This window comes from Coregonus clupeaformis, chromosome 21, assembly GCF_020615455.1.
Source record: "Coregonus clupeaformis isolate EN_2021a chromosome 21, ASM2061545v1, whole genome shotgun sequence".
Classification (NCBI taxonomy): Eukaryota; Metazoa; Chordata; class Actinopteri; order Salmoniformes; family Salmonidae; genus Coregonus; species Coregonus clupeaformis.
Genome location: NC_059212.1, coordinates 6,728,054 through 6,751,294, shown reverse-complemented (window position 1 = coordinate 6,751,294; position 23,241 = coordinate 6,728,054). Strand labels below are relative to the sequence as shown.

Sequence of the window (23,241 nt, the reverse complement as noted above, 5' to 3'; positions counted from 1 at the left end):
TCTGTGACTCCTCTCCCCCTCCTCTCTGTGTCTCCTCCTCCTCTCCCCCTCCTCTCCCCCTCCTCTCTGTGTCTCCTCTCCCCCGCCCGCTCTTCCCTCCACTATCAAACACACAGCTACAGGTCTCCAGCAAAAACACATGGCGTGTTCAGCAACTTTCCTGAGGGGCTCCGCTGCACACCGATCAATTTATCTGGCTGGTAATTAGCAGAGTTAAGTCCCAATGAAAATCATACAGCATCCCTTTGATCGCACTCAGCTATATTCACCACTGTTTTTTTTTACGGATTCGTCAATGCTCTGGAATTGGTCATTGACATTCGTTACTTGTGCCGGGTCTCACTTTCAGTCGACTCGGAGGGATGTGCTTTCAAAACCAATCACTGTTATTTCATTGGAGTATGATTATGGAGAGCTGAATGAGTCAATCGATAACAACCGCTGTGACCCTGGTATCTTGCTGTATTTCAATAACTCCTTCAATTTCATACCGTAGCTGCATTGCTACTTGGCCCATATATGCATGACATTACGTTGAAAAAATAGTCCCACGTCTGTGAGGCATTCTTAAGAGGAATTATGAGGATTTTCTCTCATACCTCACTTCCTACTCCCCTTTGTGTGGACTAGATGTTGTTGGAGTCCATTGGTCCTCTGTTGTACTCAGTTGTATGGTCAAATCAACAGGGGGATAATGAAGTGGCCATCAAGAGCCTGACAGAACAGCACTTGAGACAGGGCTGTTTGTTATCGTGAGTGAGTGGAGAGCAGAGCAGAACTCACCTCAGATAGTTTGTGGGCTCTGTGGTGTGACTTGGAACATTGAAGGAGCTGTGCTGCCAGGTTACAGTCCTTCCTGTACAGGTCCTGGCATGGGAAAGATAAACACTGTTGTTGAGTCATAGGTTGGGGTGCCATTCAGACTTAAGAACAGTATTAATTGTAATGGGAGTAACTGACCTAAATCTATTTCAAATAGGTTACTGCAATAATTACTTCGCAGTTCTATTAAATATACAAATACACCTAAATTCCATGTAATTCCATGGTATTTGTGCATCAGAGTAGAATGGGACCAAACAGTCATTTCAGCATGTGGCATTCGCATACACACCAATGCTTGACAAACAAAAAAGAATGCCCCCAAAAATTATATTACAAATTGATTACTAGCCTAGATCTGTTTTTCTCTCCCTCAAGCCTCTTCTGACAACCCCAAAAGTTGACTTCCATTTCAAGTTTTGAGGGTCTCACAAGGCAAGCCTCCACTTAGGAAGAACACAATCAAAGGAACAAACACAACATCAGTCACGGAACAAATCCATCCGCACAGGAAAATAGTGCTCGTTTTTCTGATCAGGCCCCTATTGATTTGAGGGTGACTACTGTACATCTTACACTTTAAAGAATGAAGAAGTCGTGATGATGACAATGTACTATGAGATTGTTATGTTCATGTTAGAGGTGGCACGGGTGGCAAAGGCCATCACCAGGCATTGGTCTAATTGGGTGTGTAGTTGTTTCAGTGGATCACTTCAAAAAACCTCATGAAGTAAGGATTTTGTGCAACGGCTGGCTGGTATACTCACATTGTCCTCTCTGAGCTTTTCAATGGTGATCTTGGCCTCCATGAGGTGATTGTTGAGGACGATGATCTCTCGACTCAGCACCCTTTTCTCGTCTTCATGGTGCTGGGACTAAAGCAGAGAGGAGAGGTGGAAAGAGGAGAGAAAGAGAGGAGATGAGGAATTGAGAGACCAGGAAGAGGGAGAAGAGGAAGAGAAAGGAAGAGAAAGGAAAAGGAAAGCAGGAGAAAGTAAAGGAGAGAAGAAGAGGAGAGCAGCCAGCCAGTCAGTGTTCACGCTCTTTCTCTGCCAGTAGCAGGTCATAATTAAAGGAAGATTACATTGGCCAGTGCCAATATCAAATCAATTACTCTGCCAGGGTGAGAGAAAGTAGCAATCATAGAGTCCTGAGAAATTAAAGCTTCTTGTGTTGCGATTGTCATTTTTTGACACCGAAACCTGACACCTTAGTATTTCCTGTGATTTAGCCTCAAACAATAAACGGTGACTAGATGCTTTCTTCAATCACCCAATAATTGTCAACCTCCTGTTGTGTGGCAGGATTGACAAAGGATGCATCATCGAGTCCCCAACGCACAATAGTCACGATTGTTTTGGAATACAGGGTGGGAGATCAATTAAATAGAAGTCAATTAATGTCAATTTAAGCAATAGGTTGGCATTGATATCCAAAACCATTCTGTAAGCCTCTTATTAATCAGTTCTAGCACGTTGCTTTGGCGGTCTCATTCATTCCTATGACGTTCCACATTGTAATCATATTTCACTCTGGTTGGTCTTTGGCAGTCTCATTCATTCCTATGACATTCCACATTGTAATCATATTTCACTCTGGTTGGTCTTTGGTAGTCTCATTCATTCCGATGACGTTCCACATTGTAATCATATTTCACTCTGGTTGGTCTTTGGTGGTCTCATTCAGAACTTAACACCAGAACGGCTAAAGCAGTTCATTTTGACTGCTCATGATTATTTATTTTGTACTTGATTAATACTTTGTATTTTTTTTGTCATGCCCCCTCTGTCCTTGACTTTTCCTAAATAAGTCTATATAACACACTGTCGGTGTTAGAATCTTAATACCACAAACAGAACCGGAGTTATAACCAGTTTTAGGAGGGAATGTCATTTTTTAAATGGTTTTCCCCCGTTCCCCCTCCTTCTCCCGACAGCAGGGCCTGCTCCGCTCATTCTTCTGACAGTTGAAAGTGAAGTGTCCAGCTAATAATATCCCAGATATTTGCCTCGAAAGTGAACATAAACTATACCGAAACTAATTTCACACATATAACAACAGATTAAATCAATTAAGTATGATGGGGAGAATGGTGAGTTAATGAGCGAGGGGAAGCGAACTATGCCTAATTATGTAATCACCAATTGTGAATGAAGAACAGGGCGGGCCATTCTATTGTATTGATCCATTCTAATTATAATCATAAATGGTATGTACCCTATATCAGTCCACCGAATCAAAGCAGTCTTAACAGTCTACTCCGGCCTACTTGGAGTAGGCTACACAGTGGGAGTGTGCATAATTGTACATGCTGAACGGCTTTCAATATCTGGGAAAATATCCACATCGGGCAGCAGGTGATCGAGTGTCGGAGAATGCAGTGATGAAGCTTGTGGAACCTTAGGTTGGCAAGGGGAGAAATATCACCATGTCTTCCCTTCACTGTCAATGGCGGACAAGTTGCTTGCAAAAAGAAAGAAAACAAGTCTGCCGGCACCATGAACAAAATGAGATGGGAGCTCCCTCCCTCTGCGCAAAATAAGGCACCTTCACAGCCGTTGCAACAGTGCTGAAGAATGACAAGACGACTGGGACACAATAATGAGAAAATTGGAGACATAAGCACTACAACCAAACAAAGGTGTGTCAGTGTGCCAAGTGAAAGTTAAGAAAATTATGTCATCTGTTAGGACAAGGGATAACAGCTACACAGAACAAAAATGTAAACGCAACATGCAAAGAGTTAGAGTTCATATAAGGAAATCAGTCAATTTAAATAAATTCATTAGGGCCTAATCTATGGATTTCACATGACTGGGAATACAGATATGCATCTGTTGGTAGGGGCGTGGATCAGAAAACCAGTCAGTATCTGGTGTGACCACCATTTGCCTCATGCATCGCGACACATCTCCTTCACATAAAGTTGATCAGGCTTTTGATTGTGGCCTATGGAATGTTGTTACACTCCTCTTCAATGGCTATGCGAAGTTGCTGGATATTGGCGGGAACTGGAACACGCTGTTGTACACGTCAATCCAGAGCATCCCAAACATGCTTAATGGGTGACGTGTCTGGTGAGTATGCAGGCCATGGAAGAACTGGGACATTTTCAGCTTCCAGGAATTGTGTAGAGGTCCTTGCGACATGGGGCCGTGCATTATCATGCTGAAACATGAGGTGATGGTGGCGGATAAATGGCACAAAAATGGGCCTCAGGATCTCGTCATGGTATCTCTGTGCATTCAAATTGCCATCGATAAAATGTAATTGTGTTCATTGTCCGTAGCTTATGTCTGCCCATACCATAACCCCACCGTCACCATGGGGCACTCTGTTCACAACGTTGACATCAGCAAACCGCTCACCCACACGACGCCATCTGCCATCTGCCCGGTACTCCTCCAGCTTTCCAGAGCCATCGAAGGTGAGCATTTGCCCACTGAAGTCGTTTACGACGCCGAACTGCAGTCAGGTCAAGACCTTGGTGAGGACAACGAGCACGCAGATGAGCTTCCCTGAGACGGTTTCTGACAGTTTGTGCAGAAATTCTTCGGTTGCCCACAGTTTTATCAGCTGTCTGGGTGGCAGGTCTCAGACGATCCCTCAGGTGAAGAAGCCGGATGTGGAGGTCCTGGGCTGGTGTGGTTACATGTGGTCTGCGGTTGTGAGGCAGGTTTGACGTACTGCAAATTCTCTAAAATGGAATTGGAGGCGGCTTATGGTATAGAAATGAACATTACATTCTCTGGCAGCAGCTCTGGTGGACATTCCTGCAGTCAGCATGCCAATTGCACGCTCCCTTAAAACTTGAAACATTTGTGGCATTGTGTTGTGTGACAAAACTGCACATTTTAGAGTGGCCTTTTATTTTCCCCAGCACAAGGTGTTCCTGTGTAATTATCATTCTGTTTAATCAGCTTCTTGATATACCACCCCTGTCAGGTGGATGGATTATCTTGGCAATGGAGAAATTCTCACTAACAGGGATGTAAACAAATTTGTGCACAGAATTTGAGAGAAATATGTTTTTTGTGCGTTTGGAACATTTCTGGGATCTTTTATTTCAGCTCATGAAACATGGGACAAACACTTTACATGTTGTTTATATTTTTGTTCAGTATAAATTAAATCCAACTGATTCCGTTGCGTGAAGACGCAAACAAAAACGAGTTGTCAATAATTGACAATTTTTGACTGCTATCATATTGACCCTTATATTAATTATAATGCCATTATTACTTTTGTGCTGAGTTTCACTATTTATTAAGACCACTTGGCGCTTATAATGATGTTTAGGCTACTGATGTTTTCATAATTTGAACACGTGTCTTGACCGTGCGGCTTGGTGGTTGGGGTATTTCTGATATTATTTTGTCGTTATAAAAATAAGCTTTTACAGTGTTCCAACATCAATGCTTTCTGTTCCATAATTCTAACAAAGACACTCCACAAATAAAATGGATTGAACCCTTGAATTTTTAGTTTTTTTTAGTTTTTACATAAACTAATGAAAATGCTATTGTGTTATTTAAAATAAATTACTAATCGTATTCTGTTACCCAACCAAATTATTATTTTTGCGATAGCATATCTGAAATGTATTAACTGAATGTTGCAGTCAGAATGACTGCTCATTAGCTTGAAGGGCCCAGCAGTTCTAATGTTAATTGGGAGGAAGGATGTTTAACATGCTTTTTTACATTTTTATCACAAACTATTTTTTAGAAAATTATGATGAAATTGGCCATTTTAGGCCCTTTTTAGACCTATACATGCCTCCTGTAAGACCCTAAGATCTGTGAACCGTACATGATACAGACAACATCTTGGTGTCTGTCACGCCCTGACATAGAGTTGGCTAGTTGGTTTAGTCAGGGTGGGAATATCTATGTGTGGGAATTTCTATGTGGACATTCTATGTCATTGTATTTCTATGTTGGCCAGGTGTGGTTCCCAATCAGAGGCAGCTGTCGATCGTTGTCTCTGATTGGGGATCATACTTAGGTAGCCTGGTTGCCTACCTTAGTTGTGGGATCTTGTTTGTGTTCCTGTTTGGCTTGTTGTGTGTATAGCCCATAGGACTTCACGTTTTCGTTGTGTTTTGTTATTTTGTCAAGTGTTTATTCGTATTAATAAACATGTACGCATATCACGCTGCACCTTGGTCTGACCCGTCTCTCAACGATCGTGACAGTGTCATTATACTCCATATGGTGTTCTCTCAAATATGGAGTATGTTTAGATTCTGAAATACACATTTTCACATTCATTTATTCAAGATAAAAAATATGAATATCTCAAAACTACCCTTTTTGATTTTGCTTTTTTTTTTTTTACAAATTGTTTGTAACAATATACTCTTCAAACACATAACATTTCCAGAGTGGGCTCTCTTGTACTTTTAATGATATGACCCATTTTATACATAGAAATTGACATTACAGTTCATTAACCAATCACAGCCCTCCGTTAGGATTGCACTATCAGCAAGTCACCAGCAGAGGGAGTTCCCTTTGAATCCATTTTCCCATTCCCTGTGTTGTTGGTGCTCTTAAAATGTATCATACCTTCAGAATTAGCAGAGAACCCACTCTGGAAATGTGATCTACTTGTAGAGTATATTTTTTTACAAACAATATGTCTTAAAATGAACAAAATCAAAAAGGGTAGTTTTTAGATTTTAATATTAATATTTGTAGCTCTTTACACTAGTTCCCTTATATGGGTTAAAATAGCAGATTTGGACACGGATAAGTGCCTAAATTGGAAAGCAGTGGCTGTACAGTAACATGCTATACATGACGTCAGAGCTCAAGGTCTCCAGCTGTTCTGAACTTGAACACTGCGCGCAACAAGTTGCCTCCATCCCTCCAGCTAATTGGGCAACTTTTGAACATTATTTGTTGTCTGAGTGAGGGAAATACTGGAAATGAAGAGGGCTCTATGTATTTTGAAAGATGAGACGTTAAGGATTACAATAAATACCGCTTTGATGTCATACAAGTAAGCCAAATATCCGTTTGTCCAAATGTGCACTTCACATTTCCATCTAATAAAACTCACGTCATATACAGTGTCAACGTTTAGGATCACTATGATCGATGAACAGTTACAATATGACAGAGCGTCATACCCTGGGTTGTTCTGAACAGAATGAGCCTGTTTGTATAGAAATTTGGTGGGGAACACACATCTGAATGCACTAGTTGTGATTCTATTCTATGCGCACCAATATTACGATCTGCTTCTCTGAATTGCCATGACACTGTAAGATCATATTTTGTAACTTAGCTAGCCATGTTGGCAATAGAACACGCTTTCAAATGATTCCTGCCTGACCAGATTACGATTTATAATGGACCGTTTTTGGAACGCGTAAAGATTGTGTGAGGGTGGGGATGCAGGGCTGCGTTCCAAAGAAAACAACTTCAAGTGTGCTTGGTCTAGTTCCTCAACGGCACAGCTAAGAGAGCTTAAAATAGCACCTTACAGTTGAATACTCTTCTTTGAGTCATAAAATTGCATTGAAATTACGTAGAAACTGTGCACACTTTGGAGAGGTGTGTGGCCACTTGGAGACACCAGTTAGTCCTCTCACTCAAACCCTTGTCATTTTTTTGTCTTATGTTCCATCTACCCCAAATTGGCCATTAATATTCTTATCATGTTACTAAATGTATCCAGAGTATTTTCAGATTTCGTTATCAACAAATGCAGCGAAAAGTGCAGTAAAAATATAATTCACATAAAATCAACAGTGTAATGTTTGGATTCTGTTTTGTGTCAGATTAACTGTTTTGTCCTCACCTTCAGTCTAATAATTTCCCTATAATCTCCAAACTGTTCCCTTTTGATTGCTACCATGGTTATGCATTTGCTTTCCATATTTCTTCTGTAAGAAACATTTCAATTTAGCCCTATCCATATAGGTCAATTCCCACGAGTGTAAGGGTTTAATGTTTAATAAATGAATGTGGAAATGTTTATTTAAGAATCAAGACATACTCCATATTTTAGAGCACACTATAAGGAGTCTTGACACCAAGATGTAGTCTGTTTCATATACAGTTCAAATATCATAGGGTCTTACAGGAGGCATGTACTGTATCTAAAAAGGGCATAAAATGGCCACTTTCATCTTGATTTTCTAAAAATTGTTTTCATACAAATTTAAAAAGCATTTCAAACTTCCTTCCTTCCAATTAAGTTTTTATGTGAGAATTGCCAGAACAATCTGAGATACCAAAAATATTTTCTGCTCCTGCTGCCGTGGATTTACCCATATACTACTGGGATTATAGGTGAATATTGAAAAATCATATTCATACATGCAGATGTAGTCTGTGACCCTCACTTGTGATATTCTTGTCAATTTGGAGCTAAATTGCTTTTTTCAGTGAGTTTATTTATATACATTGCTCAAAAAAATAAAGGGAACACTTAAACAACACAATGTAACTCCAAGTCAATCACACTTCTGTGAAATCAAACTGTCCACTTAGGAAGCAACACCGATTGACAATACATTTCACATGCTGTTGTGCAAATGGAATAGACAACAGGTCGAAATTATAGGCAATTAGCAAGAGACCCCCAATAAAGAAGTGGTTCTGCAGGTGGTGACCACAGACCACTTCTCAGTTCCTATGCTTCCTGGCTGATGTTTTGGTCACTTTTGAATGCTGGCGGTGCTTTCACTCTAGTGGTAGCATGAGACGGAGTCTACAACCCACACAAGTGGCTCAGGTAGTGCAGCTCATCCAGGATGGCACATCAGTGCGAGCTGTGGCAAGAAGGTTTGCTGTGTCTGTCAGCGTAGTGTCCAGAGCATGGAGGCGCTACCAGGAGACAGGTCAGTACATCAGGAGATGTTGAGGAGGCCGTAGGAGGGCAACAACCCAGCAGCAGGACAGCTACCTCCGCCTTTGTGCAAGGAGGAGCAGGAGGAGCACTGCCAGAGCCCTGCAAAATGACCTCCAGCAGGCCACAAATGTGCATGTGTCTGCTCAAACGGTCAGAAACAGACTCCATGAGGGTGGTATGAGGGCCCGACGTCCACAGGTGGGGGTTGTGCTTACAGCCCAACACCGTGCAGGACGTTTGGCATTTGGCAAATTCGCCACTGGCGCCCTGTGCTCTTCACAGATGTAAGCAGGTTCACACTGAGCACATGTGACAGACGTGACAGAGTCTGGAGACGCCGTGGAGAACGTTCTGCTGCCTGCAACATCCTCCAGCATGACCGGTTTGACGGTCTCACAGCCCTCCATGTGCTCGCCAGAGGTAGCCTGACTGCCATTAAGTACCGAGATGAGATCCTCAGATCCTTGAGAGACCATATGCTGGTGCGGTTGGCCCTGGGTTCCTCCTAATGCAAGACAATGCTAGACCTCATGTGGCTGGAGTGTGTCAGCAGTTCCTGCAAGAGGAAGGCATTGATGCTATGGACTGGCCCACCCGTTCCCCAGACCTGAATCCAATTGAGCACATCTGGGACATCATGTCTCGCTCCATCCACCAACGCCACGTTGCACCACAGACTCTCCAGGAGTTGGCGGATGCTTTAGTCCAGGTCTGGGAGGAGATCCCTCAGGAGACCATCCGCCACCTCATCAGGAGCATGCCCAGGCGTTGTAGGGAGGTCTTACGGGCACGTGGAGGCCACACACACTACTGAGCCTCATTTTGACTTGTTTTAAGGACATTACATCAAAGTTGGATCAGCCTGTAGTGTGGTTTTCCACTTTAATTTTGAGGGTGACTCCAAATCCAGACCTCCATGGGTTGATAAATTTGATTTCCATTGATCATTTTTGTGTGATTTTGTTGTCAGCACATTCAACTATGTAAAGAAAAAAGTATTTAATAAGATTATTTCATTCATTCAGATCTAGGATGTGTTGTTTAAGTGTTCCCTTTATTTTTTTGAGCAGTGTATTACAATCCCAAGGGAACAATGTAAACTTGTATCTATTGACATCAGATTGACAAATGGCTCATGCACTGTCATTTTAATCAAATCTGAGTCAGCCATTCCTTGCTTAAACCGTGAGATGAGGAAACATGATGAGAATACATAACACCAACCTCACTCGTAAATGGCTATTGTATCTACATACAGATTGGCTCTGAATAGACTAAGGTAGCAACCAAACAATTTATAATGACGAGGTCACATTGTGTCCTCTCTGCTGAATAGAACGCTCCGCGGGTGACAATGAAACGAGAATTACTCTTAGATTGAGTCGTGTCCTGCTCCATTTCCTACTGTACAATATAACGATGCCAAAGGTCCCATTGACACGTATTGTGACGGACTGTTATTAGGGTCAGAGCAGAAGGCAATTAGACGTTTCCCCTCACCTTCCCATCTAATCACTGCCGCAGGATTGGGCGAAGTGGTTTCCATGACAACCTTTCAAATCAGAATGGTACCCTGTTTCGCACAAACCCAATGGATATTGATTCCCCTCACAGCATGATTTAAAATTGTAATGGAATAGTAAGATGAACAAGGTTGGTTCTTAGTCTGACTTCTTGGGTTCTGTTTTCCCGTAATGATTTTCAGGGGAGAGGGTTTAATAAGTGCAAAGCTGTGTTGGGTGAGAAATATACTCGTTTGTGAGAGAGTGCGGTATCGTAATTCCCCCCTGCCATTTTGGCTGTCTGTCTCCGCTGAGCTGCTGTCTTCACCGGACAACAAATGGAGCTTCCCCAAAGTTTTAAATGATCGATCTGTAAAATATTATCTGAAATGTCTACAAGTCCCTAAAGGAGAGGGCTGGCCGTATGTGACTTAAAAGCCATTTAATTAAAAGTTTGATGTGCTTCAACTGAACAATAGGTTTTCTTTAGCTAATTTTCCCCTTTTGGCACAATTTCAATTCTTAGGGCGAGAGACAGTATATTTTAAAGAAGTTAATATCCAGTTTGATAGCTGTTTGAGATATTTCCATCAATCGATGACAAGCCCAGTTAATGGATAAGGAGTAACGGATGATTGAAGAAGATCAAGACAAACATTTCAGCAAATCATCAAATCCTCTCTGATATCTTTGGCACTTCGAGTAGCAACATCAATGAAAACCCAACTAGCATGTGCCCTTTTTATATAATAATATGCCATTAAGCAGACGCTTTTATCCAAAGCGACTTACAGTCATGCGTGCATACATTTTTGTGTATGGGTGGTCCCGGGGATCGAACCCACTACCTTGGCGTTACACGCGCCGTGCTCTACCTGCTGAGCTACAGAGGACCACCTCCACTTTTTGCTGAACAAAGCAGAACGATGGCTCCAATAACCCAGTCTGGTGAGCTGTGTGTTCTGTGGTGCCTCTCCCCTGGGTGTAATGAGCACTTTTCATTTTCACCTTCAGAAATCTGCGACTCAGAAAACAGGCACTTCTGGCATACTGGTGAGCATGGCAGAAAGGCAGCACACCCTGATGAGAACTGTTGTTAGAGATGGAGTGTCTCTGCACCGCTCACTGCAGTGCCAGTAGGGCCGGGAGCTGCCTACTTAGTCAAGGTCTAGGAAAGCACACACACACCCTCAATCAGAACAGCCTCAATTCGTCGGGGCACGGACTGTACAAGGTGTCGAAAGCGTTCCACAGGGATGCTGGCCCATATTGACTCCATTGAACATTGACGTCACTTGTTAAATCCACTTCAATCAATGTAGATGAAGGGGAGGAGACAGGTTAAGAATTATTTTTAAGGAGCACCAGCCAACTTGAGACAACTGTGGGAAACCACTGTGTGAAGTTGTCTGGATGTCTTTTGGGCGGTGGACCATTCTTGATACGCACGGAAAACTGCTGATCGTGAAAAACCCAGCAGTGTTGCAGTTGACACAAACCGGTGCGCCTGGCACCTACTACCATACCCCGTTCAAAGGCACTTAAATATTTTGTCTTGCCCATTCACCCTCTGAATGGCACACACACATTCCATGTCTCAATTGTCTCACGGCTTAAAAATCCTTCTTTAACCTGTCTCCTCCCCTGATTGAAGTGGATTTACCAAGTGACATCAATAAGGGATCATAGCTTTCACCTGGATTCACCTGGTCAGTCTATATCATGGAAAGAGCAGATGTTCTTAATGTTTTGTACACTCAGTGTATGTATATATATATATATATATATATACACTGAACAAAAATATAAATGCAACATGCAACAATTATAAAGATTTTACTGAGTTACAGTTAATATAAGGAAATCAGTCAATTTAAATGAATGTATTAGGCCCTAATCTATGGATTTCACATGACTGGGAATACAGATATGCAGCTGTGGTCACAGATACCTTAAAAAAAAAAAGAGGTAGGGGCGTGGATCAGAAAACCAGTCTGTATCTGGTGTGACCACCATTTGTCTCATGCAGCGCGACACATCTCCTTCGCATAGAGTTGATTGTGGCCTGTGGAATGTTGTCCCACTCCTCTTCAATGGCTGTGCGAATTTGCTGGATATTGGCGGGAACTGGAACATGCCGTCGTACACGTCGATCCAGAGCATCCCAAACATGCTCAATGGGTGACATGTCTGGTGAGTATGCAGGCCATGGAAGAACTGGGAAATGTTCCGCTTCTAGGAAGTGTGTACAGATCCTTGCGACATGGGGCTGTGCATTACCATGCTGAAACATGAGGTGATGGCGGTGGATGAGTGGCACAACAATGGGCCTCAGGATCTCGTCACAGTATCTCAGTGCATTGAAATTGCCATCGATAAAATGCAATTGTGTTCGTTGTCCGTAGCTTACTGTATGCTTGCCCATACCATAACCCCACTGCCACCATGGGGCACTCTGTTCACAAAGTTGACATCAGTAAACCGCTCGCCCACACAACGCCATACACGTGGTCTGCAAGAGGCCATTTCGATGTACTGCCAAACTCTCTAAAATGACATTGGAGGCAGCTTATGGTAGAGAAATTAACATTCAATTCTCTGCCAACAGCTCTAGTGGACATTCCTACAATCAGCATGCCAATTGCACACTCCCTCAAAACTTGAGACATCTGTTGCATTGTGTTGTGTGACAAAACTGCACATTTTCGAGTGGCCTTTTATTGTCCCCAGCACAAGGTGCACCTGCCTAATGATCATGCTGTTTAATCAGCTTCTTGATATGCCACACCTGTCAAATGGATGGATTATCTTGGCAAAGGAGAAATGCTTACTAACAGGGATGTAAACACATTTGTGCATAAAAATTTTTGAGAAGTAAGCTTTTTGTGTGCGCATGGAATATTTCTGGGATGAAATATTTCAGCTCATGAAACATGGGACCAACACTTTACATGTTGCGTTCATATTTTTGTTCAGTATATTATAGTTTAATCATAGTGCCCAGAACCAAATGTGCATGCACTTCTAGTCTGTTATTATGAGAGACTATGTTTAGTTCCATGTAGAGCTTTAAAGGTGGTATGGTTGATGTACAGGACAGATATCTAATCTTGTTCAGTGTGCTGCTGGCTGGGTTCAGTGTGCTGCTGGCTGGGTTCAGTATGCTGTTGGTTTGGTTCAAAATCTAATTAAATCCAGTTGTATTGGTCGGGTACACATATTTTGCAGATGTTATCGCGGTTGTGGCGAATTGTTATGTATTACTGCACTATTGGAGCTAGGAACATAAATCAAATCAATTTGATTTGATTTGATTTATGTTCCTAGCTCCAACAGTGCAGTAATACATAACAATACAAAACAATGCACGCAAATCCTAAAGAAATTAAGAAATATATAAACATTAGAACGAGCAATGTCAGAGTCCGGAATATACACTCACCTGACAGTTTATTAGGTACACCATCCCGTTCACAAAAATGGATCGCGTCTACAGACATTGAGTCACGTGGCCTTGGCTTGCTATATAAAGCAGGCAGACATGCGTCGAGGCATTCAATTATTGTTTGATTGATCATTGGTGCCAGGCGCGCTGGATCCAGTATCTCAGAAATGGCCGCCCTCCTGGGTTTTTCACGCATGACAGTGTCTACAGTTTATCGAGAATGGTGCGACAAACAAAAAACATCCAGTCAGTCCTGTGGGTGAAAACAGCTCGTTGATCAGAGGTTGAAAGAGAATGGCAATAATCATGCAAGCTAACAGATGGGCCACAAACAGGCAAATAACGGCACAGTACAACGGAACGGAATCTCGGAACGCACAATGTTTTGATTTGATTTATTAGGATCCCCATTAGCCGACGCCAATGGCGACAGCTAGTGTTACTGGGGTCCGACACATAACGAAAAAGGAATTACAGACAAAAGACTACAATTTACAAAATGTAAAAACATTAACATTTAATGTGCGTGTGTCACACGTACATGTCAGTACATACACACAACAAGTAGGTCACATGGGGGAGTGGCGTTGTGCCTTGATGTGTTGCTTTATTTGTTTTTTGAAACCAGGTTTGCTGTTCACATGCGCTATATGCGATGGAAGGGAGTCCATGCACTCATGGCACTGTATGATACTGTACGTTTCCTTGAATTTGTTCTGGACCTGGGGACAGTGAAAAGACCCCTGGTGGCATGTCTGGTGGAGTAAGTGTGTGTGTCAGTGCTGTGTGTAAGTTGACTATGCAGACTATTTTGAATTTCCAACACATTCATGTTTCTTATAAAAACAAGAAGTGATGCAGTCTCCAGTATCTATGCTGCAATAGTCTATGTGCCGGGGGGCTATGGTCAGTCTGTTATATCTGGTGTTATTCTCCTGTCTTATCCGGTGTCCTGTGTGAATTTAAGTATGCTCCCTCTAATTCTCTCTCTCTCCCTCTCTCCCTCCCATCCCGGAGGACCTGAGCCATAGGACCATGCCTCAGGACTACCTGGCCTGATGACTCCTTGCTGTCCCCAGTCCACCTGGTCGTGCTGCTGCTCCAGTTTCCACTCTTCTGCCTGCGGCTATGGAACCATGACCTGTTCTCCGGACGTGCTACCTTGTCCCAGACCTGCTGAGTTCAACTCTCTCTCCATACCGCACCTGCTATTTCAACCTCTAAATGCCCGGCTATGAAAAGCCAAGTGACATTTACTCCTGATGTACTGACCTGTTGCAACCTCTACAACCACTGTGATTATTATTTTACCCTGCTGGTCATCTATGAACGTTTGAACATTTTGGAGAAAAATCTGCCCTTAATGGCCATGTACTGTTATAATCTGCACCCGGCACAGCCAGAAGGGGACTGGCCACCCCTCAGAGCCTGGTTCCTCTCTAGGTTTCTTCCTAGGTTTCTTCCTTTCTAGGGAGTTTTTCCTAGCCACTGTGCTTCTACATCTGCATTGCTTGCTGTTTGGGGTTTTAGGCTGGGTTTCTGTATAGCACTTTGTGCTTTATAAATAAAATGTGATTGATTGATGCAGTCAGTCTTTCCTCAACTCTAAGCCAAGAGAGACTAGTATGCATAGTATTAATATTAGCCCTCTGATTACAATGAAGAGCAAGACATGCCGCTCTGTTCTGGGCCAGTTGCAGCTTAACTAGGTCTTTCTTTGCAGCACTTGACCATATGACTGGACAATAATCAAGATAAGATAAAGCTAGAGCCTGCAGGACTTGCTTTGTGGAGTGTGGTGTCAAAAAAGCAGAGCATCTCTTTATTACGAACAGACCTATCCCCATCTTTACAACAATTTAATCTATATGTTTTGACCATGACCGTTTACAATCTAAGGTAACACCAAGTAATTTAGTGTCCTCAACTTGTTCAACAGCCACACCATTCATTACCAGATTCAGCTGAGGTCTAGAACTTAAGGAATTATTTGTACAAAATACAATGCTCTTAGTTTTAGAGATGTTCAGGACCAGTTTATTACTGGCCACTCATTCCAAACTGACTGCAACTCCTTGTTAAGGGTTTCAGTGACTTCATTAGCTGTGGTTGCTGACACTTATATGGTTGAATCATCAGCATACATTGACACACATGCTTTGTTTAATGCCAGTGGCGTGTCATTGGTAAATATAGAAAGAGTAGAGGGCCTAGAGAGCTGCCCTGCCATACACCACACTTTACATGTTTGACATTAGAGAAACTTCCATTAAAGAAAACCCTCTGAGTTATATTAGATAGATAGCTCTGAATCCACAATATGGCAGAAGTTGAAAAGCCATAATAAATAGGTTTTCTCAACAACAGGTTATGGTCAATAATATCAAAGGCTGCACTGAAATCTAACAGTACAGCTCCCACAATCCTCTTATTATCAATGATCAGTCATTTGTGTCAGTGCAGTACATGTTGAGTGCCCTTCTTTATAAGCATGCTGAAAGTCTGTTATTAATTTGTTTACAGAGAAATGGCATTGTATTTGGTCAAACACCATTTTTTCCAACAGTTTGCTAAGAGCTGTAAGCAAGCTGATAAGTCTGCTGTTAAAACCAGTAAAGGCTGCTTTACCACTCTTGGGTAGCGGAATGACTTTGGCTTCCCTCCAGGCCTGAGGACAAACACCTTTGTCTAGACTCAGATTAAAGATATGACAGATAGGAGTGGCTATAGAGTCAGCTAACATCCTCAGAGGCTTTCCATCTAAATTGTCAATGCCAGGAGGTTTGTCATTATTGATCGATAACAATTTCTCCACCTCTCCTACACTAACTTTACAAAATTCAGACTTACAATGCTTTTCTTTCATTATTTGTTTTTTTATGCATTAATACGATTGCTCACTGTTCGTTGTTGACATTTCCTGCCTAGGTTTGCCCACTTTGCCAATGAAGTAATCATTAAAATAATTGGCAACATGAAATTGTTTTGTGATGAATAAGCCATCTGATTCTATGAAAGATGGAGTTGAATTTGTCTTTCAGCCCATAATTTCATTTAAAGTCCCCTCATTCTAGATATCATTGAGGTTGGCTTCATAATACAGTTTCTTCCATTTTTTGTGTTAACTTGATTTCTCAATTTACAGTAAGTCAGCCAGCCAGATGTACAGCCAGACTTATTAGCCACTCCTTTTGCCCCATCTCTTTCAACCATACAGTTGTTCAATTCCTCATCAATCCATGGAGCCTTAACAGTTCTAACAGTCAGTTTCTTAATCATCAGACTCTTTTGGAACTTTGGCTTTCCCTGATATACAGTGAGGGAAAAAAGTATTTGATCCCCTGCTGATTTTGTACGTTTGCCCACTGACAAAGACATGATCAGTCTATAATTTTAATGGTAGGTTTATTTGAACAGTGAGAGACAGAATAACAACAACAAAATCCAGAAAGACGCATGTCAAAAATGTTATAAATTGATTTGTATTTTAATGAGGGAAATAAGTATTTGACCCCTCTGCAAAACATGACTTAGTACTTGGTGGCAAAACCCTTGTTGGCAATCACAGAGGTCAGACGTTTCTTGTAGTTGGCCACCAGGTTTGCACACATCTCAGGAAGGATTTTGTTCGACTCCTCTTTGCAGATCTTCTCCAAGTCATTAAGGTTTCGAGGCTGACGTTTGGCAACTCGAACCTTCAGCTCCCTCCACAGATTTTCTATGGGATTAAGGTCTGGAGACTGGCTAGGCCACTCCAGGACCTTAATGTGCTTTTTCTTGAGCCACTCCTTTGCTGGAATACCCATCCACGACCCATTTTCAATGCCCTGGCTGAGGGAAGGAGGTTCTCACCCAAGATTTGACAGTATATGGCCCCGTCCATCGTCCCTTTGATGCGGTGAAGTTGTCCTGTCCCCTTAGCAGAAAAACACCCCCAAAGCATAATGTTTCCAGTTTCCGGTGGGGATGGTGTTCTTGGGGTTATAGGCAGCATTCTTCCTCCTCCAAACACGGCGAGTTGAGTTGATGCCAAAGAGCTCGATTTTGGTCTCATCTGACCACAACACTTTCACCCAGTTCTTCTCTGAATCATTCAGATGTTCATTGGCAAACTTCAGACGGCCCTGTATATGTGCTTTCTTGAGCAGGGGGACCTTGCGGGCGCTGCAGGATTTCAGTCCTTCATGGCGTAGTGTGTTACCAATTGTTTTCTTGGTGACTATGGTCCCAGCTGCCTTGAGATCATTGACAAGATCCTCCCGTGTAGTTCTGGGCTGATTCCTCACCGTTCTCATGATCATTGCAACTCCACGAGGTGAGATCTTGCATGGAGCCCCAGGCCGAGGGATATTGACAATTATTTTGTGTTTCTTCCATTTGCGAATAATCGCACCAACTGTTGTCACCTTCTCACCAAGCTGCTTGGCAATGGTCTTGTAGCCCATTCCAGCCTCGTGTAGGTCTACAATCTTGTCCCTGACATCCTTGGAGAGCTCTTTGGTCTTGGCCATGGTGGAGAGTTTGGAATCTGATTGATTGATTGCTTCTGGGGACAGGTGTCTTTTATACAGGTAACAAACTGAGATTAGGAGCACTCCCTTTAAGAGTATGCTCCTAATCTCAGCTCGTTACCTGTATAAAAGACACCTGGGAGCCTGAAATCTTTCTGATGGAGAGGGGGTCAAATACTTATTTCCCTCATTAAAATGCAAATCAATTTATAACGTTTTTGACATGTGTTTTTCTGGATTTTTTTGTTGTTATTCTGTCTCTCACTGTTCAAATAAACCTACCATTAAAATTATAGACTGATCATTTCTTTGTCAGTGGGCAAACGTAGAAAATCAGCAGGGGATCAAATACTTTTTTCCCTCACTGTAGCCACTATATTGTGATGACTGTATCCAATGGATACGGATACAGCTTTAGAACAAAGTTCTACAGTATTAGTAAACATGTGATCAATACATGTGGATGATCTTGTTCCTGTAGTGTTTGTAAACACCCTGGTAGATTGATTAATACCCTGAACCAGATTACAGGCACTGGCTACAGTGAGAAGCTTTGAGAGGACAGCTTGAAAGTAGACCTCTCTGTTTACATCACATACTATCAAGCATTTCACACACATTATTTAAATACTGACTGTTAGCATTTGATGGCCTATAGCAACACCCCAAAATAATGGGCTTTAAATGAGGCAGGTGAACCTGAAACCACAACACCTTAATAACACTTGACATAATATCTTCTCTAAGCATTACAGGGATATGGCAGTGAATATATACAGCAACACCTCCCCCATAAGCATTCCTGTCTCTTCTGTAGATGTTATATCCTTGTATTGCTACTGCTGTATCATCAAAGGGATTATCTAAGTGAGTCTCAGAAATGGCTAATATATTAATGTTATCTGATATTAGCAAGTTATTCATTTCATTAACCTTATTTCTAATGCTACAAATATTACTATGGGCTATTTTTTAGCCCTTTCCTGGGTAGCTTATCAGAGACACACATAATATGGAAAAGAGCAAACAAAGCAAGAGAGAAAGAAAACATTAAACAGTCAATTAATCAGTTGTAAGCGTGCGTGTGTGCTGCGGGTTTGAAGCTACGAGTCCATAGACTTGGCTCTCTCATCCCTTCCAGGCTTCTGGGAGGGAGGGTGGACAATGAGCCTGTCATAGCGGATGTAAGCAATGTCCACACGCGCTCTGGCAGATTTCATGGCTGGGATAAATTCTTTCCTCTTCTGGTACACAGCATCAGGATAGTCCTCGTCGAGGAAGATGTACGTTCCGCTACCTTGTCCTTGAACCTCAGGAACTTGACCATTATCGGGCCTGTCAGCTGGGCCGGTGGTGGGTTTTCCAGTCCTGTGGGCGCGCTCCACCTCTTCAGTTTCTCTGAGATCATTTCCCTGACTTTGTCCTCAGACTCCATCCAGTTCTCAAGTGGAGATTCTGCAATTCCGTCCACAACAATGTTGTTCCGCATTGACTGTGCCTCAGAATAATCATAGATTCACATGCAGAACTGATGTCCTCTCTCAATGACTTACAGACTGCTGTCATCTTGCCGTTCTCCTGTTTCAACTCATCGAGCTGACCCTGGGAGAACTGCAAACTGTTCTTCAGGTCCTGGACCTCTCTGGTCAGGTCGTCCATTCTTTTATTAGTTGACTCTTCCAGTAATTGGACACAACACTTGAAGCTATTTTCTTGTTGTTGTAACAACTGCTTGTAGAACAATTTATTTTCATTAAAAAAATCCTTCACCTGTGATTGAGAGACACCACTGTCCTCAACGGAACTCCCTCTGGCTTTGGTCTTTGTCATGGTAGCAACGTAGGCTACGCTGTTACTCCTCGCAGTTCCAGACAGGTTAGGTCGCAGGGAAGATGGAAACAGCAACAAACAGCAGGGATCTAAACAGCCACAAGCCCGGGACAATCCGCGGTCCCAGCCACATTGGCTAACCACATCGCGGGCTGCATTCATGCCCTCAAGAAAACCCTGCTAGCTTGATATGCAGCTAGGCTAGCTGCTACTCCAAGCAGCTCCTCAGACCCTTGGTCAGGATCCCTGGACTGATAGCAGCGGTCCCAGCAACTGATGCTAGCCGGCCGCGTCGCGGGTAACCCAACTTTATCAATAGAACACTTTTTCAGAGACTTTCAAAACTTTCCAAAACAACAAACTTTCCAAAACAACAAACAGCGCTCTCCCTCGTTCCGCGTTCAACAGGAAGAGACGCAAATTGGAATGGGCTGTTCACAGCATGAATGTACTGCTGTCCAATCTGCAGCAACTGCGTGATGCCATCGCGTCAGCATGGACCAACATCCCTGTGGAAAGTTTCCGACACCTTGTAGAATGCACCGAAGAATTCAGGTTGTTCTGGAGTACCTAATAAACTTAACTAGCACTTGCACTTGACCCCCCCACGTTCTAGCTCTGACTCTACTAATAGCTACATTATTGAGGAAACATTTACTTTCTATGCCTGTAACATGTGGTTGTCCCACCTAGCTATCTTAAGATGAATGCACTAACTGTAAGTCGCTAAATGAATAAAATGTAAATGTATGTATATTATGTTTTGTATAGACATTATGGACAGTATATGAACAGAAAATGTGTGTACAGCAGTAGTTATATAGGATAAGACTTGACTAGAATACAGTATATACATACGAAGTGGGTAAAACAGTGTGTAAACATTATTAAAGTGACCAGTGTTCAATGACTGTGTACATAGGGCAGTAGTCTCTAAGGTGCAGGGTTCAATACCGGGTGGTAGCCGGCTAGTAACAGTGAATTAAAGTTCAGGGCAGTGTACTGGGTGGATGCCGGCTAGTGGTGACTATTTAACAGTCTGATGGCCTGGAGATAGAAGCTGTTTTTCAGTCTCTCGATCCCAGCTTTGATGCAACTGTACTGTCTCCGCCTTCTAGATGGTAGCGGGGTGAACAGGCCATGGCTCGGGTGGCTGAGGTCCTCGATGATCTTCTTGGCCTTCCTGTGATACCGGGTGCTGTAGATGTCCTGGAGGGCCCTGCGGTTGCGGACGGTGCAGTTGCCGTACTGGGCGTTGTTACAGCCCAACAGGATGCTCTCAATGGTGCATCTGTAGAAGTTTGTTTCTTTAGCCTCCTGAGGTTGAAGAGGCGCTGTTGCGCCTTCGTCACCACACTGTCTGTGTGGATGGACCTTTTCAGGTTGTCAGTGATGTGCACGCAGAGGAATCTGAAGCTTTTCACCCTCTCCACAGTGGCCTCGTTGATGTGGATGGGGCGTGCTCCCTTTGCTGTCTCCTGAAGACCACGATCAGCTCCTTCGTTTTGTTGACGTTGAGGGAGAGGTTATTTTCATGGCACCACTCCTCCAGGGCCCTCACCTCCTCACTGTAGGCTAACTCATCATTGTTGGTAATCAGGCCTACCACTGTTGTGTCATCTGCAAACTTGATGATCGAGTTGGAGACCATGCAGTCATGGGTGAACTGGGAGTACAGGAGGGGACTGAGCATGCACCCTTGTGGTGCCCCCCTGTTGAGGATCAGCGTAGCGGAGGTGTTGTAGCCTACTTTCAACACCTGGGGTCGGCCCGTCAGGAAGTTCAAGGACCCAGTTGCACAGGGGGGAGTTCCAGTCTGCACATGCTCTGAGGACGCGACTAGGGATGCTGTCTTTGCCGGAAATCTTGTGAGGGTTAACACGCTGAAATGTGTTACTCACGTCAACCACGAAGAACAAAAGCTCACAGTCCTCGTGAGCATTGGTGGCACTGTGTTTTCCTCAAAGAAGGCTAAGAAGGTGTTTAGCTTGTCCGGGTGCAAGGCTTCAGTGTCCGTGACGTGGCTGGTTTTCCCTTAATAATCCGTGATTGTCTGCCGTTCCTGCCACATACGTCTCATGTCTGAGCAGTTGAATTACGACCACTGTTTTGCCTGTGTCACGACTTCCTCCGAAGCTGCCACCTCTCCTTGTTCGGGCAGGATTCGGCGTTCATCGTCACCGGCCTTCTAGCCACTGCCATTCCTCGTCTCATCATTCAATTTGTTTTGTCTTTTTATTACACACACCTGGTTCATATCCCCTCATCAGTACCTGTATATGTGTTCCCTCTGCCCCCTTGTCTTTGTGTGTGATTGTTTATTGTGGAGGATAGAGAAGCTTGGTGGAGCTTCGTGTATTCTGTATCGCCGGGATATTTCCCCGTGTGGCTTGTATTTTCCAGTTTTTTGACACATTTCTGCGTAACTCTGTGTTGCAGAATAAAGCCTGTTATTCTGTGATTTACCCTCCTGCGCCTGACTCCTTCGAAATCACCTCATCACAGCCTGTCTGTTTGCCTTACGGAGGGCATAACTGGACTGTTTGTCCTCTTCCATGTTCCCAGTCACTTTTCCGTGGTTAAATGCAGTGGTTCGTGCTTTCAGTTTTGTGCAAATGCTGCCATCTATCCACGGTTTTTGATTTGGATAAGTTCTAATTGTCACAGTGGGAACAACATCTTCTATGCACTTCCTGATGAACTCAGTCACCGAGCCAGTGTATGCGTCAATGTTACCAGCCACTGCGGAAGCATAGTTCCCGCTCAGCCCAGTCAAAACTGTTCGCTGCTCTGGCACCCCAATGGTGGAACAAGCTCCCTCACGACGCCAGGACAGCGGAGTCACTCACCACCTTCCGGAGACATTTGAAACCCCACCTCTTTAAGGAATACCTGGGATAGGATAAAGTAATCCTTCTACCCCCCCGCCCCCCCCCCCAAAAAAAAAATTAATAAATAAATATTGTAAAGTGGTTATCCCACTGGCTATAGGGTGAATGCACCAATTTGTAAGTCGCTCTGGATAAGAGCGTCTGCTAAATGACGTAAATGTAAATGTAAATGTTATTCTCAGAGGCAACCCGGAACATACTGTATTTTTTCAAAATTACCTTCTTGGTTTATGCTCAGAATTTTTTTATTGCAAGTTTGATTTGATTGAACCCATTTTCTCACAGTGTCTATCTAAGACTGTTTCCTACTCTATAAATATTTCCCCCTTGAAATGCCATTGCAAGACATCAAAAGGAATGGCAATCAGAATGAG

At 43.1% G+C, this 23,241-nt stretch overlaps 1 protein-coding gene across 1 annotated transcript in view; it reads right to left on the bottom strand.

Moving 5' to 3' along the window:
* The window catches only part of LOC121539707 (brain-enriched guanylate kinase-associated protein-like), a 42,425-nt gene that overhangs the window by 5,738 nt on the left and 13,446 nt on the right, over nucleotides 1-23,241 (bottom strand). The window contains exons 4-5 of the mRNA XM_045206116.1: nucleotides 1,590-1,697; nucleotides 784-867 (exon numbers count right to left, since the gene is read on the bottom strand). Of these exons, the coding sequence (XP_045062051.1) occupies nucleotides 784-867; nucleotides 1,590-1,697 (192 nt within the window). The remainder of the gene's footprint in view (nucleotides 1-783; nucleotides 868-1,589; nucleotides 1,698-23,241) is intronic.